The sequence below is a fragment of the Choristoneura fumiferana genome, chromosome 11 (genome assembly GCF_025370935.1).
Source record: "Choristoneura fumiferana chromosome 11, NRCan_CFum_1, whole genome shotgun sequence".
NCBI classification, from domain to species: Eukaryota; Metazoa; Arthropoda; class Insecta; order Lepidoptera; family Tortricidae; genus Choristoneura; species Choristoneura fumiferana.
Window position 1 is genome coordinate 14031991 of NC_133482.1, and position 17337 is coordinate 14049327.

Consider the following 17337-nt stretch of genomic DNA (forward strand, 5'->3'; position numbering starts at 1 on the left):
CTTATTAAGTGCCTAAATGCCAAGTTTCATGGTTTTATCTTCGACAGCGACGAACTTCCACCTTATTAACTTTCATCCCCTATTTCAACCCCTTAAAGCCTCCTTTTTGCGATAAAAGATAGCCTATAGTCTTTCCTAAGGTCTATTCTATCTCTGTACCAATTTCATCAAAATCGGTTCAGCGGTTTAGGCGTGAAAGCGTAACAGACAGACAGACAGACAGAGTTACTTTCGCATTTATAATATTAGTATTCTTATTAAGTGCCTAAATGCCAAGTCTCATGGTTTTATCTTCGACAGCGACGAACTTCCACCTTATTAACTTTCATCCCCTATTTCAACCCCTTAAAGCCTCCTTTTCGCGATAAAAGATAGCCTATGTTCTTTCCCAAGGTCTATTCTATCTCTGTACCAAATTTCATCAAAATCGGTTCAGCGGTTTAGGCGTGAAAGCGTAACAGACAGACAGACAGACAGACAGACAGAGTTACTTTCGCATTTATAATATTATAGTATGGATAGTATGGATTATAGGTAATTGTAACGTGTTTTTAGGTAGAGACATTATCTGCCAAATCTTGCGGCGCATTCTTTTTGGGAATGATGATTATGATCTTGCCTACTTACCTTGGTGTGCTCAAAAAGCTCTCATGAAAGACTCCTAGGCGACCTATATGCGAAATTAACTCTTTATTTTAATCATTAAGCATAAAATCTATTAATTGGGCATTTCTTTCTACCGTTGTACCTTTGTGTCAGTTTTGTTACGAAAATTATCAAGAAACATCCTTAATATTTTGGGAACACACCTGGGGACGCTGTTCTAACAGCTCGGAATCATGGACTGAGTCTATATACCTCCCAAATTTGTTGAAATCGGATAGATAAACTCAGGGTACAACGGTAGATAGAAATACCCAATTATGTCTCTACCGGTAAGATCCTCTTTACATTGATCCAGAAATCATTCTAGTAGCGATACGAGACGAGATCACACTCCTGAGTATCCTGACGAGTTACACGAGATCGAGCGAGCACCGCAGTGTCATGCTACTGGAACCATTTTACTGACATAATGTAAGCGCAGCCTAAAAGACGACTATCGACATCGCACCTACCGAGCTAATAACAGGATGACGAATAGCACCATCCCTAGCGATGTATCACACGCAATCCCGGATGGCCTGGGGCCCTCGGCGTGATCGTGAGTTAATCAGCGCCCACTCCCCCCAGTCGCGGCCTTGCGGTCACCCTCTGCGTGCGCGCATCAGTTACAGATCAACAAGTCACAGTATAAAAAAGGAGCAGTATTCCGTCTCGGCAGCGTCCTTGATATAATTACCTACGCCGGCTCGAAACGTGTAATAGGGCTGCCTACTCTACTAACTGTCACTCTTCAGTTACGTATTTGATTTGATAATGTCACATGAAATTTAAAGTAGGGAAAGGATTAGGAGAGATTTAAAGAAGGACTAAGTAGTATTTAACAAAAATGCATTTTACGTTATTTTATAATAACCACAAAACGTATTGTATTTTAAACGTTTTATTTGGCTTCATCACTACGTATATTTATTACCTACAAATTAGCTACGGAGAAGTATTTGCGCCTCTTCTGGGATGTGATCCTTCTTTCTTTAGGTATTGTTGAATTGAAGATAAATTCGCATTCTGATAAATTACTTCAATAGATACGTTTTTATTATATTATATTAGTTTAATTTAAACATCCGTACACCTAACAATACTGTTTATATCTTTGTGACGGTGACCTGTCGTTTTGCCGAGTTTCATTACGCAGATTTTCGTTTCGCAGACAACTGTTGGCAGATTTTTCTTTTGGCCGAGCAACGTTTGGTATAATTTCGTTACGCCTATTATTCGTTTCGCCGAGTAGTCGGTAGGAAGAATAGCGATAAGCAGATTTACGTTTAGTAGATTGTTTGTTTCGTAATTGTTTCAGTTAACCGAACAACGTTTCGTCGAGACACGATAAGCAGAGTTATCACATGGCATTCATATTGTTAAGTAGATTTATTGTTCAGTCGATTTTTGTTTCGTAATCTGCGTAGATAAAATAGGATTTTACTGAGTTGACTATATAAATACACTAGCTTTTATCAAAATGAAGTTAGGTGCGACGACGAGCGTTAGCGAGGAGGAGAGTTAGGTAGAATTGCGACCAACAACGCACGAGCCGAGCGAGCGAAGCGAGCGTGCCGCGGTAGCGGCCGGCGAAGTGCCAGAACCGAACTGCTAGCATCGCGACTTGGTTTGTTTAAACTCCAATGTAAAATAAATACAAATGATGGTCAAAAATACGTTTATTACTTGCGTTATACGTTTGAAACTTGTGAGGGTACATAAAAAAAACATAAAGAATGCGCGGTCAGCACGGCGTGTAAAAATGCCAATAAGGCCATAGTGTAATCCACACATATTCACGGTATTGAATGCCAGTCCCCATGCGAAACGAAAAGATGCGAAAAGTTGATATGCGCACTGAATAATAGTTCAACCGTTACAAAAGCGAAAGGTTGTTCGACCAAATGTGCAAAATGTGTAGTGATTAATAGGCTAAACGAATTTCTGTAAATAGTTGTACGGCTTACTGACTCATATGCCAAGTAAATAGTCTGCTAAAGGTTGAGTTACGAAACGTTAGTCTGCGAAACAATACATCTGCGTACAAATTCATCGGCGTACCGTTACTCGGCGAAACGTTGTCTGCCAATCAATAATCTGCCTAAAAATAGTCGGCGAATCATTAGGTAACCCTTTGTGACATATTAAGGTACGTAATAAATGTGCGTCAGTCCGTGTAACCGCGGAGCACTCGCGACTAATGGTTGCCGAGGTATGCTGAGAATTCGTGGTGCGTAGGTATAACTCGCGTTCCGGCCGTTTGTATGAAGACGGTGTACTGCTCCTTTTTATACTGTGAACAAGTGATGAGCGGTAGCAGAGCATGACAACCGTCAACCACCCATCACTATTATAGTGGTTCAATTTCGTCGTTAGTCTACTTGTTTAGGCTGCGTTTGATCCTATCCTCGCACAGCACAGCTCTAGTGGAAACAGCTAAGCGAGTTAAATTAAGCCTTTCTATTGGTTCATGAAAAAACACATTCCCCGCAACACACCCTCGCACATCTGAGAGAGAGAAAGAGAGAGAGAGAAAGAGAAAAATTTATTTACACATATTCGATACACATAAAAATACATTAGATGGAAAAAAATAAAAATAACATTGAATAGTATAAAGTGGACCCCACTCAGCATAATGTTACGGCAAGCCGCAACACTGTTTTTCAGTGGTACCCATCTCTGGTGGAAACACAGATTTAGAACCCGGAATATGTTATTATGCAGAACCCGCAGCTTCCACATGAAACAATACATCTGTGTATATCACACAGGCTCACTCAACCATCACAAACGCCGCACATGCAACATTTTTGTCTTTTTACGAGTTCACTCTCAAAGCCACCACCAACACCCAAGCACAGAGCATTGTGATTGTCTATGTCTCTGTACCGAGCGCAGCAGTGGGTGAAACCTCAAACAAGGTTTGTGGAATATTACCTCTAAAGATCTATCCCAAGAGTCATGGTATGGTAAGAAAAAACATTTTGATGGGAACTAAATAATTTACCATGCACAGGACTTATCACGTTAACACAGACAAGTAAAATTTACCTCGACGTTTCAGCAACATTACAGTGGCCGTGGTCATGAGTAGGCCACTGTAATGTTGCCGAAACGTCAAGGTAAATATTACTTGTGTGTGTTAACGTGATAAGTCCTGTGCGTGGTATTTTGACTATGAGTGAAAATCACGAAAGTTTAAGAAATTATACTAAATAATTTATTTGCTATGTTATTAACAGTAGAGTAGTCATCAATAATAATGAAAATATATGCTTTTTCAAATACCTACAAAGTTATGCAAGGAACTTCTTAGCGGCGATTTTATTTTTGGGCAGCATTAGATCCGAAATTTGACAATCTCCTTTAGTATGGATATGTAAATTGGATGATGATACATTACTTTCGTAAAGGAACCCTATGGTCCGATTCGGATGTCTCCAGTGAAAGTGCAACTCCTTAAGGGTAAATGGCATAAGTACAGTCAACAAAAAGTACAGTAAGCAAGAAAAGCACTTGTAATAAAATCAGAATAGTTCCAGCATCCATTGTTTCTTTTAGACAGGATCGCCTATTTTTTATGTTTGATCTTTATCACTGTTAAGTTTAAATAAATAATAAAGCAATACTTAGTACTCAGACCATTGGTGACCTTTTAACAGTCAAACAAAAACAAATAGCACTGTATGAGTCAAACTACTTTTTCCTTGCTGTTTGATGTTTGACATTAGATAATAATACTTTATTTCTTCTATCTTATCACTCTGTCAATATTACATCCCTGATAAGGTTGCTGCTTGTTGACAGTTGCAGCATAGGGTTGCCACTATTGGAAAAAAAGTATTTCATTCAAAATCTTAACAAAATAAGGAATCATGCTAAATTTGATTCTGTCTCTGTTTATTCAGACTAAACTAACAAAGCCTGTGTGAAGTTAGCACCCGACATTGGAAAAATATATATTTTTTTTATTTTATTCTCATAGATGTTGGTATGTAGTTGACTGTTATACAATTTTTTTCGTTTGTAGTAGCTCTAAAAAAAAATTACAGGACTTTGAAAAAAACTCATCCCCCCATTTCATCGACCCTCAAATTGAGTCATTGATTCTGAAAGAGAATCGTTTGTAGTTGATTGTAGTAGAAAACATTTCATTTGCAGTGAAAAAAAAATTTTTTTTTTTCTCTCAAGTAAACTGCACCTATACTTGTAGCACCCGACTTTGGATAATCTCATTGTTTTTTCATGATTCTCATAGATTTTGATATGTAGTTAAGACAGCATCACAGATATCTGTCATATAAAATTTATCAATGAGAGGCGAAACAGGCACTTGATCTCATTTATTTTTCCATGTGTATTTGTTATTGTTTTTGGCTTTCGACTGTGTTCAAGTCACAGTTAAAATATAAAATGCATTTGCATTAGGGATGAAGATGAAAGTATAATATTTTTCATGCAGAATAGATTATTTTTCTACACTATAGAGTACAATTTACTAAAATATAGAATGATGCTAAAAATTATAGAATAGGTGTAAACCCTACAGTAGCATCACATAAGATTAAATAATATTTTGTCAACAAATCTGGAGAGATTCTAGTAGTATCTGCTATTATGCTAAGTACACATCCAAGTGCACATGCACTGCCTCACAGGAACATAACATTACTTTAAGAGATCCGTAAGTTGATCTTGTGTTCTTGAACAGAAAATTTACAATTAAAAGTTACAGAATGAGTAGTGTGCAGACCAAAAAATTAGACCATATTCAACGGTAGTAAACACAAAAGATTGACTGGAAAAAGTTCATCAACTGGACAACCTGTATGTTTAATTTTCATGTCACAACAGAAAAGTTTGATACTAATTTTAACTACTGGCATTAGTGTCCAATTTTTGAACTCCATCTGTATCTTGTGATTTACTATACACAAGTAGGTACTATACCAGTCTTATTGGAAAAAACACACTTACACACTTAAGGGTGGATTATGTTTTATAGTTCTACTTGTTTTGTTAACTACTATTTAATTGTAAATTGTGTGATGAAGATCTATTAGTCTGAAATTATTAATTTATTTGGAATAAACTCCTTTTAATGCATAGGCAGAGATCCGAATATGTTAACATTTTGTTTTTCATTTGTGGAATTGGAATTGTATGAGACAGTTGAGACTAGAAATAAAGTTGTTTATTTCATTTCTCACAAATAAAATTTTCTTCTCTGTCTTTCTTTCTTCCTTGTCTTCTTTTCATTGAAGATATTTTACAAATTTGTATGCTGAGTTTCCTTCTTTTACATTGAAGTATCTAAATGTAATGGTGAATATCAAACAGACTGAATAAATCTAGTTGGATATTTTCAATGTACAAGCTTTTCACATTGGACCTTCAAAATAAATTCAAATTCGAATCCTGCTACATTTTTCCTTGACAATTAACACTTGCTATCTCTCAATAAGTAATTCAAACACATTTAACAAAGCAAACAAATGTTTGCTGATAACATGCCGGCAGTTCGATTACACAAATACCTATAAACAAAGTATTTGTAGTACGTACACAACACCGCACCAACTGAACTGATCGTGTGCAATCAGTAACTCTTAACTTAAACCAACCCTTTTAATGCTTGTACCGTCTACCGAACCCGAAAACTCACCTGGGAATACAGTTCGAAGGCGTCCTGTCCACTTCCCAGGCAGCAAAAAGCTTCATGGGAACAGGTTTCGATGTATTAGTCATCTTTTCAGATTTATTTTTCTCCGTCATCTTAGAATCTGAACCACACAACAAAGTAAAACTTTTCACAGCACACCACTTGTTTAAGTTTTGACTGGCATTGTTATTTGATCACTAAACACAGCACTGGATTCATGTTTTATTGAAGCAGAGGACGAGCGCGATTCAGTCCCCGATGCAAACACAACAATACTCTCGGTCGTTTCGATCAAGCACGGCGCGGTAGATAGAAACGTAGAACGTACTACGACGTCTCGTCTCCAAACCCAAAGCTAACGAGGGCGTTCGATACGTTTGACAGCTAACGCTGTGTTGCCATTAACAAGTATTCCATTTAATTACCCTTTTTATTCTCCGCTCAGGGAATAGGGAATATTACGCAAAGCTCTGCGCAGGGGGCGACACTAGCGCAAACCGCTGTGACAACGTCAGTTCTCTTTATATTTTGTCGCCATGACGGAACTTGACCAAAAATGATTAGTGCCTATAGAAATCATGACATATGTCGCGAACGCTCGTCATTATGGGAAACTAGCTGTTGCCCGCGGCTTCGCCCACGTTGTTTTTTTTTCTGTATTTTCTTCCATGAAAACCTTCTCCTGACAGTAATGAACACAACAAAAACAGAATTAGCGAAATCGGACCAGTCGTTCCCGACTTTTGCGCTTAGCCACACATTTTACGATTCATTTTTATTTTTTAATATATATAGATTATGTAACTGCAGTGATAGAGTTATTTATGAAAATGACAGGCGTCGTAATAGAATGAGGTAAAGATGTTTGAATCTTATCTGATCGTTAGGGGTCCTTGCGGATACACTTCGACCCGTAGGGATCTTTTGTGTAATTACCCCTCCTTCGCATTTACTCTATTGCCTTTATCTCATCGTCCATAAATTGAATGATTTGACGTAGCGGTAGTGCCTTAAAGTCTCCTGGTGTGGGGTAACCGTCGCCAAAGAGTCTCATTCTTAATCTGGCGAGGGCGTCACATTCACACATAATGTGTTCCATTGTTTCGTCTTCCTCGCCACATATTCTACAAACTTCATTGTCCTGTACTCCCATCTTTACTAGTATGTGTTTAGTATCGAAATGACCTGTAAATGCGCCGACGAAATGTCGGAGTTGTTTCCTACTGAGTGTCCAGAGTTTTTTAGTCCAGCTTGTTTCATACATACATATTGTTTCAGCTTGTTTCGTACATTTTCGTTGAATCGTTTTGAATGCTTTAGACCTTCCAGTGTTTTCCACTCTTGTTGGTGTTTAAGTCTGGTGTTGTCGTTTATGGCATTCTTTATGGTTCCCTGTGAAAGTCCCACATACGGTTCGGGCCCTATGTTTTTGTTCATTGACCCTACCCTTGCTAGCTCATCTGCTTTTTCATTTCCGATGAAGCCTTTGTGTCCTGGGATCCAAATCAGTCTCACTTTGTTGCGTCTGCCAAGCTTGTTTAATGCTTGTACTCCATTATACTGCTCTGTAGTTTGGCACAACAAATGTAAATTAAAAATGTAACTCTTAACAGAAAAAAAAATCTATCTATTTATCTTATAGATCAGTCTTGAGTCAACCTTTGGCGATGTGAGTGCCTTTAGAGCTGCTTGACTGTCACTGAGTATATAGATGGTTTTTTCCTTTACCTTCCTATCTATATTCTCCTGTGCACAGGAGATAATTGCATACGTCTCTGCTTGAAAGACGGTTGCATAATTTCCCATGCTTACGCTACTGTTGAAGTCCTTGGCATGAATGCCGGCTCCTGTACCGGATTTCATTTTAGATCCATCCGTATACCATGAATTTTCACTGCTTTCCAGCAGTGTCAGTCCTTCTGCCCATTCAGCCCTTGTGGGAACATGAACCTTGAAGTTCCTTCGGAATATGTACTTTGGTTGCATTTTGTCGCAACCCATCGCCGTTATACTATCAAGATATTTGTTTTGTTCCATTTTAGTGTGCTTCGTCCTCGGAGCGGAATCGTACCACAGGCCGTACATGGATTCAAAGATGGTTACATTAATTTGGAACATTGAATGAATATTTTTTTGTCACAATTCATGAATTCCATGGATTAAGGTTGTCAGTATACATTTCAGGGGAAATGTAGGGGGATACATAAATATTGCACATTAGAGGCATACATGTTTCTGTCAGGTTCGGTGGATACCATGTTTGTCACATTCTATGGCTACTTAATTATGGCATCCGCAGGGATACATAATTTTGTAAGATTAACTTGGATACCTCTCTTTATAGTTGACTGTACATATATTTACCTACTTTGAGGGTAAACCAAGAATACTGGCAACATAAACCATGTTTGCACACGTCACAACTAGATGGCGCTCGTAATAATGCGTTCAAGTTAATGAGAATATTATGAATGAAATAATTTCAGCACGTTCCAAATATGAAAAACATGATCAATTAAAAAAAAAACTTGGTAAGTTTTGGATATCCCTTTTATTGAGTCAGTCTTAAGCCGCATTCACATTTATCTGTCTTGTTGTGTTGTGATGTGATGCACTGTATCTCTCTCTCTCTCTCTCTCTCTCTCTCTATACCTTGTGATACGACACAACACGACAGATAAATGTGATTGCGGCTTTATTCCATTATTTTTAAGATCGTGGCTGGCTAGAAAAGTATTTTGACGCCTTTAGTATGAAGAAATATTTCGCAACCCCCTCCCCGTTTTTTTTTTTCATGTTATTATGTGACAAATATAACTTAGCTTTAACATTTTCTTAATAAATATTTTTAAACAAACCAGGGGGTCGCCACTCACAGGTTGAACAACACTGGGCTAGAGGATAGTGTGTACCTACCTACAACGAAAGATTTGGTCTTATTTATTTATTGAAAATACAAACTGAAACATAGATGCACAGAAAAAAACAGAAAAATAAGACCATCACTGGGAATCGAACCCAGGTCCTCGGTAATCCGTACCGCGTGCTATACTGCTACACCACTGATGGTCAACCACCAGTTGTCCATCCAGTTGTCATTGGTTGTTGACCATCAGTGGTGTAGCCGTATAGCACGCGGTACGGATTACCGAGGACCTGGGTTCGATTCCCAGTGATGGTTTTATTTTTCTGTTTTTTCTGTGCATCTATGTTTCAGTTTGTATTTTCAATTTCGGTTTTACGGGATGACCGTAAAAGTAAAAATTTGGAATTGAAATAAAAAATACAAAAAGATTCCAAAAAACCAATCTTATTTATTTATTGCAAATTAGGCACCACCTTAGAGCAACGCGGGCTGCCTACGGAATTCCGGTAGAAAGCCCGCGTTGCTCTAAGAGCACCACAGAACAATAAAAAAAAACTTTGTTATTGTTCTGTTTGGCGCAGAGATCAAGTCAGGTGCAGCATAATTAAAGGTGCGACCGAAATCCTAAAAATAAACGTTAGACCTCTGGATTGAATTCTGACTTCATTACCAGTAACGGGCAACAGGAAGACTTAGTACTATTAGCAGTCTGTTCTTAGTAGTTACAGTTAGCCAACAGAGATCACACCTCAGCTTCAGCCTTTAGCTAAAGCAGATTTCCAACAGCATTTACTATGGCCTGCATTTACTGGGGCCTTTTAAGGGCGAATAATCGATCTAGCTCGGCCAGTCTGGGAAAACGAGAACTTTCAAAATATAATTTTTTAAATTTATAATTTTGATAGGTCTGTTATAACAGTTCAAATATGCATCGAACGCGATTTAGTCCTTTTATTTTCCTTTGTTTTTTAAATAAAAAACCTATCTTCTAATCTAAAATCATGAGATCAAGATTTCACAAAAACTTTATTTCGTAAAACAAAATAAAAACTTAAACACACTTCTAGAAGACTAAACCTATTCGAGTAGCAAGTGTAAACAAAAGTTGTAATTTATTTATCGCTTATTCTAAGTACTCTTAATGGAATGTAAACTCTAATCACTTATGTACTTAGTTCTAATAGTACAATTTAAATGAAATTTACAACGTCATAATAAAATAGGTATACAACAAAAGATTGTAAGTATAAAATTGTAAAAATGTAAAAGTTTTAACACAAATCATAGTTATAATAAAGTACTTAAGTACATAAATTGGCCAAAAGGGGATGGTACAAAAAATACATAGAAATAATTATTTCAAGCCCTAAAAAACTTTGTGTGAGCTATTAAAATTATGCTGCACATATTTAATAAGCAATACAATATGTACAAACATGAAAAATAATGGCACAATTAAATTAGGTAAATCAATCACAAAGACGTATAAAAACTTCGGAGATTTTCATGTAATCACAGTTTTAATGAATGAAATAAACATTTTAATCAAGTCAAGGACCTTCTTTTAATATATAAAGAAATCTCCACATCTTTCAGTGTATTTTAACGATAGAAGCTTTCGAATCTGTCCATATACGACGAAGTGCGAAATTCGGACTTCGTATCTTGCCGTCGCGCTGACGCTAATATTATTTAATACGAGTGAGAGGGACAGCACGATACGAAATTCGGATTTCGTAATAGCGCCCCTGGATACACTAGGGACGGTTGCAGACAGAGATTAGGGGAACAAGATTAATAAAAGTTTGTTAAGTAAATGCAATCTAAATTCAATGGTATAAAAGCAAAACAAAAAACCTTTTCGAGACAGGGTACAAGTACTTTTTTTAGTTGTTTCAAATTCGAAACTTGTTCGACATTTGCATCCGCATTAGCTCTGCATTGATTTTAAGCGGATGCGGATTTAAATTTACTGTGGATGCTCCGCTGTTGCGGATGCGAATATATCCGCAACACCCCTGGTTTGGGGAGACCCTTAGGCTAGGTTCACACGGTGCAATTTTTCCCGTATACCGTACACGAGATTTTATCGAATATCGTAATGACAACAAAATTTGTATGGCAACTTTAAAAATCGTTCACACGGCATCTATGCGGGAAAATCTCGTATTCGAGACATATTTTTTACCGTATACCGTAGGGTCTTACCAGGAATGCGAGATTCTCGAAACGATTTTATCGAATGCGATGCTCAGTGGCGCTTGTTTTCTCGTTGGTTTCTCGTATACGAGACGTGCGCGGGGCGGGGCGCGGGGCGCATACTTGAAAAAATCGAATGGACCTCGCACCGTGTGAACAGCCGTCTCGTATACGGTAAAACCGCATGCGAGAAAACATCGACTCGAATAGTCGCCGTGTGAACCTAGCCTTAGTTGGATAGAACAGATATTTTATTGCTTCTTCTTCAACTTTCCCTGACGACGAAGATGTTTATTCACCCTCAACCCCCCAACCCCCGTTTATTCACTTGGCGACTTCAGGGGGGCAGTCCGGCTGCGAGGAGGGGTGTGCCGCGCGGAATGCGGGGTGGTTCTCGAGCTCGCGATCTATGCGTAGGATTATCGGGAACGGGCGCAGGTCGACGTGGAATCTGGAAGCATTTTCAAACATGTTGTATATTACAACAAGCTTTTATTTAGTTTTACCTGTCCCATTGTCTGTCTGTAGTCAAATCTTGCAAGTTAAATTAGACCAACTTCCAGTAATCGGATAGACTTGAAATTTGGCATGCTTATGTATGCTTTACAACACAATAATCTGGTAGTGACGTCCTGGTGGTCCGGCCAGGATCGTCTCTGCAGGACGGAACTCTTCAACGGTTACTGGCATCAACTTGAAATTTGGTATGCGAATACAAATAGTACAGTCAGCAAAAAAAAGCTTGTATTAAAAAATATTTTTTTACCAAAATCTTGTCATATTTATATAATAACTTGTCATGTCTATCTATAGGCCTGATACTAAATTTTGGTCAATAAATAAAAAAAAACATGTTATCCCGCATAAATTTAAAAATAGACTGGAAAAAATGTCATTCTATAGAAAACAATGACAAACATAAACAATGAAGATTGCCATGTGTCACCTTCTCGCATTAAAGACCTGAGGCACCAGGCAGCAATCAGCCAGGGTGATCTCGTCTCCGACACAGTACTTCCCAGCACTCGCTGACAACAGTTTCTCCACAGCTCGGAACCCTCGAGTGATCCAGTGCTGAGCCCACTCTTTTTTCTTCTCTTCACCAACATAGATCAGCACTATTAGGTTCTGGAGAGGCTGGATGCCAGAGGATATCACCTGGAATATTAAATTATGAAATTAGAATATATGTTGCAAGCATGTGGGTCTCCTGATGGTAAGAGATCACCACCGCCCATAAACATCTGCAACACCAGGGGTATTGCAGATGCGTTGCCAACTAGGGTATGCACCCGGTTCCGCAAGTGCCTCATTTGTTTGCGGTATTTGTATGTATCTGTGGAACCGGGTGCATGCCCTATTGCCAACCTAGATGCCTTAGATGGGATACATTAAGTGTCAGTAATTTATTTATTAATTTAGCCCTGCAGCCAGATGGAGTGACAATCTGTTAAAGGCTGCAAGTAGAAGCTGGAGGCATCGAGCCAAGGTCAGGGCGCAATGGCGTTTATTGCGAGCGCCTTTGTCCAGCAACTGCTATAGGCTGATGATTATTATTATTTAACAAAATTTTAGCAATAGGGTAGTTGCCACCATTACACGAATCCAAGACTGTATTTGTATAACTAAACACATTCTTTGATGGTAAACCTGCCCAACTGCTCTATGATCAGACTCTGGATACCATTCTTGGTCAAAGTACACCCGAATCCCTAACACATTTAGGTTACATTGTTTTGCCTCGAAATACCGCTCACTGCATACTAATTATCATTAAATCTGTACAAGTGTTTCACTGCTGGGTAAAGGCCTCCCCACTGGTCACGATTTTGAGAAATGCACCACCTAAGGAGCACCTATTTGGATCCATGCTGTAGCTGTAGCCTCCTAGGCCTAATTCAGCTTGACAGTACTTTGACATTATACTAGTATCTTAAGAATTATACTTTAATTTTCAACATTACCTCACAAATCTCTCGTACTTTGGCCCGTTTGAAACAATCCTGCGGCATGAGCTGGCGCTGCGGCCGTGTCTCTTCCAGATAGTGCATTATGCTCAGAGACTCCACCAAAGTGTGCCCATCTGGAAATTACCTTTCATTGATTAAGATCAGTTTACAGACCAAACCTATGTTTATAAATTGATTAGAATACTGCTTTAAAAACTTATTCAGCCTTCTGTTTAAAAAAAAATTGCCATGACTAATTTAATTACTACAGTACAATGAAAAAAGTTAAGAGGAGGCATATCTTATTGAATTCAATATGATAGGTTTATATCAGCCATACTCAATCATTTTTTTATGGGCATGTAGTGTGCAATGTGCTGCAGCATTGTTGTCAACAGTATCAAAATAACTTTTTTGCCTTTTTTTTTTTTTTATTCGACTGGATGGAAAACGAGCAAGTGGGTCTCCTGATGATAAAAGATCACCACCGCCCATAAACATCTGCCACACCAAGGGTATTACAGATGCGTTGCCAACCTAGAGGCCTAAGATGGGATACCTCAAGTGCCAGTAATTTCACCGGCTGTCTTACTCTCCACGCCGAAACACAACAGTGCAAGCAGTGCTACTTCACGGCAGGATTAGCGAGCAAGATGGTGGTAGCAATCCAGGCGGACCTTGCGCAAGGTCCTACCACCCGCCTTATTTTTATCTATTATTTTAACGAGACTTAAGTACACCAAATGTAGAATAGAATAGTTTATTAAAATACAAATTACAAGATTACAAAATAATCATCATTATCCCGTGAGTACCAAACTAGGCTGAGCCTGTATCTTGGCACTCACCGAGTCTGGTTACAAATCAGACAGATAAGTAGAATAACCCCCACACAGTGCAGATAAAACTATGTATATACACTTCATCAACTACAATGTTAGAGATACTCCAAAAATCTATAACAATATTATAGTGTATAATGTGACTATGTCAGCCTCATGGGAAGCCACAGAGAATCACATTAATTTCTGTCCTACGGAGTCTCTGTGTACAAGAGCATGTCCAATGAATTTATAAATCAACACTGCATGATCTGACAAAGGCTTATGTAAGATCATATTCACACATCCATTATGGCCCTTTGCCCCACCGCTAGTCCACCACTGGTATAGCTGGTTTAAATATTGATTGTAGCTATTAAAATACTACAGTTGTCTTACCTATACACAAAGATGGAACCTGCTCCATAGGATTGACTTCCCGGTACTCATTGCAGTGTTGTTCCCCGCCACCCTTGATCAAGCTCACAGCCTTGATGTCATATGGAATCTCCTTCAAGTTTAGTGCGATTCGGACTCGCCACGAGCATGAGCTTCGCCAGTACGAATATAGTACTGGCTGGATATATAAAAATTAAAAAAAAGTTTAGAAAAAAAAACCTAGAGGTAAGTTAGATAGAACAGTTTAACAACGCATAAAATCTTTAGACAATGTATGTATGTTTAAATGCGTTACGTACCTTAATATCATTGCTATCACTCATTTTGGCGAATTCAAGTAAATTGATCTGACCGAATCTTTACAAGAGCTTCGTTAAAAAATAAGCCACTAGTCAAATGAGTGCTAGTGGTAATAAAGAACATAGTAACCGGTTTATCAGCATTTATCAGAGTTATCTAACCAGTATGCAAATAGGAAATAAAAATAAAATCATTAATAACATTGCACAAGTTGTGTAAAATTTGCGACTTACCTTAGCCATGGCGGATATATTACCGTTGTATTTGGTGTAGTAAGTAATTTTGGCGGCTTTTATTAATCTCTTATCAAGAAATATAAATATATAGTGTTATCAAAAAACCTAAATACTGATATGATAACGAACTACTACCCTGAAAGGTGGGTTAGGTTGAGGGAGGGATTGTAAATAAATAAATAAATAATGGAGCCATTCCAGATGCGGCCAAATTGTAAAAAAATACAGTTTTAAACTATGAAGTTAATAAGTTATAAAAAAAACAAGTCAAAGGTAAGTAAAACTACTTTTTGACGAAGCTTTGTTTACACAGTTTTGGGAAAAGCAAGTACCTAGATTTTTGTTTTTAATTTGTGCACATGGAACGCAACGTTAAATTTTGACATTGACGTTGACGTTCGTCCTATCCTATTACTATTGGTACAGTTTGTATTATTTTTATATTTATTATTTTTACTCTTCAATAAAAAGTAAGCCTTAACTCGTTCACTTACAGTCGTAAATGGTTAGCCAGGTCAAGCCCCCAGCTGAATGCAAAGTGCTCGATTAGCTTTTCTAACCTAAATATAAAACGAGACGAGTGGTTTCGTCTTTGATTTCGAGCCAAATATAAATCGCGCAGTTATTGAAATCACATCTATAAACACACGTATTTGCAAGTAGAAGTAGTAAATATGGGTAAAAACAAAGGAAAAGGAGCAAAAGCTCCCAAAGGGCCGAAAGCCAATGTTTTTAAAGTGGCTGGAGCGAAAAGTTTAAAGAAAACAAAAGCAAAAGCTGTGAATTTAGGATTAAAAAATGTAAGTTGATTGTTCTAATTTACAAAGTTTTCTATTGGTCGTTAAAGTTACAGAGAGTGTACTTATCAACTCAAAAGCATTCACCATGCCTAATTACAATTACAATAAATTTACCTACAAAAGTAAACCATCTTGTGAAGTAAGTATTTGATTATTATTAAATTTACAAAAAACATTATTTTACTCATTCTATTGATCTAGTCCCAAACTTAGCCAAGTTTGTACCTACTATGGGTACTATGTATGTAGGCAATGGATAAATTAAACATACTTACATAGATAGATGTGTTAATCAACTTTTTCATGTCACTTGTTGCTATAGTCACATTCTCCTGAGTCACTCTTTAAACTGTAAGTTTATAGGATTAGAATTTGCCAAACATGCATTTTTGCAGTCGTTTTAAGCCCGTTCTATAATGGTCATCTAATAAGCATGTTACAGATAGTTCAACTCAGTTGTGCGCGCGGCCCTATGTGTTGGTAAAGCGATAAGAACATGTCTTGCTCGGACGACAACTGCCGCGTCACATGAAAGTTGTATATTTACAAGCGCACGCACACATAGGGCCGCGCGCACAACTGAGTTAAACTATCTGTAGTAGGTATAATGTGACAAAATTTCTTCTATTAATTAAACTGTACTACTACTTTTGTCCCTTTGCTGACGGGACAGAATAACAGCAAGAAATAGTTGATCCACCCAGATACATATTAAAAGCCCAAGACTTGAAAACATTCATAGGAGTCTATCCACTTAACTATCTGGTCTTTTATTTTTCAGATAAAGCAGAAAGTTCAAGAAATAGACAAGGAATTTGTAGAAATTAACAAAGCTCCAAAGCCCACGCCTCCAGCCAAACATACAGTTAAAGCTCCAAAGAAAAAACAAGGGAAGAAAGTGACTAAAGCAGATGTCACAAAAACAACAGAAAAGATTGTGAAGATGGACTTATAATTGTAAGAACAAGTAAAAGTTACTGTTTTCAAGGTACTTTTTATTATTCTCTAAAATAATATTTCCCTTATGTTTTCTACCCACTATACCATATTATGCCATGAGCGACTGACCGTAATAGGAATGTGTCAGGCAAAAATATATTTTTCACGACACTGCTCGAAAATGTGGCCATAGATAAGATTGGTTTTTTTGGTATCATTTTGTATTTTTTATTTCAATTTTTAATTTTTGTAACTTTTACGGTCATCCCGTAAAACCTATATCGAAAATACAAACTGAAATATAGATGCATAGAAAAACCAGAAAAATAAGACCAGCGCTGGGAATCAAACCCAAGTCCTCGGCATTCCGTGCCGCGTGCTATACCGCTATACCACCGCTGGACTTCCAGCAGCGGTGTAGCGGTATAGCGAAAGGTGTTTTTATGTACATTTGGCCAGATAATGGAAGAATTTTCAGCCATAGACTAGATATCTAAAAATCTAGCTGCTTAATAATA

At 37.7% G+C, this 17337-nt stretch overlaps 2 protein-coding genes across 3 annotated transcripts; one reads left to right on the forward strand and one right to left on the reverse strand.

The window, feature by feature from the left end:
- Nucleotides 1–10183: 10183 nt before the first annotated feature.
- On the reverse strand, nucleotides 10184–15429 carry LOC141432846 (probable maleylacetoacetate isomerase 2). Of its 2 annotated transcripts, none has more exons than XM_074094643.1 (5): nucleotides 15078–15429; nucleotides 14545–14722; nucleotides 13340–13458; nucleotides 12322–12533; nucleotides 10184–11826 (listed from the first exon to the last, which is right to left on the reverse strand). In XM_074094643.1, the coding sequence occupies exons 1-5, from the start codon at nucleotides 15084–15086 to the stop codon at nucleotides 11700–11702; spliced, it is 645 nt and encodes a 214-aa protein (XP_073950744.1). In that variant the 5' UTR covers nucleotides 15087–15429; the 3' UTR covers nucleotides 10184–11699. The 2 variants fall into 2 exon arrangements, with proteins under 2 accessions (XP_073950744.1, XP_073950743.1); XM_074094642.1 differs by lacking the exon at nucleotides 15078–15429 and adding an exon at nucleotides 14844–15046.
- A 192-nt stretch (nucleotides 15430–15621) lies between these two features.
- LOC141432847 (uncharacterized) lies at nucleotides 15622–16867 on the forward strand. The gene is made up of 2 exons (XM_074094644.1): nucleotides 15622–15880; nucleotides 16662–16867. The coding sequence occupies exons 1-2, from the start codon at nucleotides 15755–15757 to the stop codon at nucleotides 16833–16835; spliced, it is 300 nt and encodes a 99-aa protein (XP_073950745.1). The 5' UTR covers nucleotides 15622–15754; the 3' UTR covers nucleotides 16836–16867.
- The last annotated feature ends 470 nt before the right edge of the window (nucleotides 16868–17337 follow it).

Bases quoted from the DNA above. Each gene is read 5' to 3' on its own strand.
- LOC141432847 (XM_074094644.1), top strand. From the start codon at position 15,755: ATGGGTAAAAACAAAGGAAAAGGAGCAAAAGCTCCCAAAGGGCCGAAA. The intron at 15,881-16,661 runs GTAAGTTGATTG...TTTATTTTTCAG, and splicing joins TGAATTTAGGATTAAAAAAT to ATAAAGCAGAAAGTTCAAGA.
- LOC141432846 (XM_074094642.1), bottom strand. From the start codon at position 14,867: ATGAGTGATAGCAATGATATTAAG. The intron at 13,459-14,544 runs GTAAGACAACTG...GGTAATTTCCAG, and splicing joins GGTTCCATCTTTGTGTATAG to ATGGGCACACTTTGGTGGAG. The intron at 11,827-12,321 runs GTGACACATGGC...AAATGCTTCCAG, and splicing joins CAGGTCTTTAATGCGAGAAG to ATTCCACGTCGACCTGCGCC.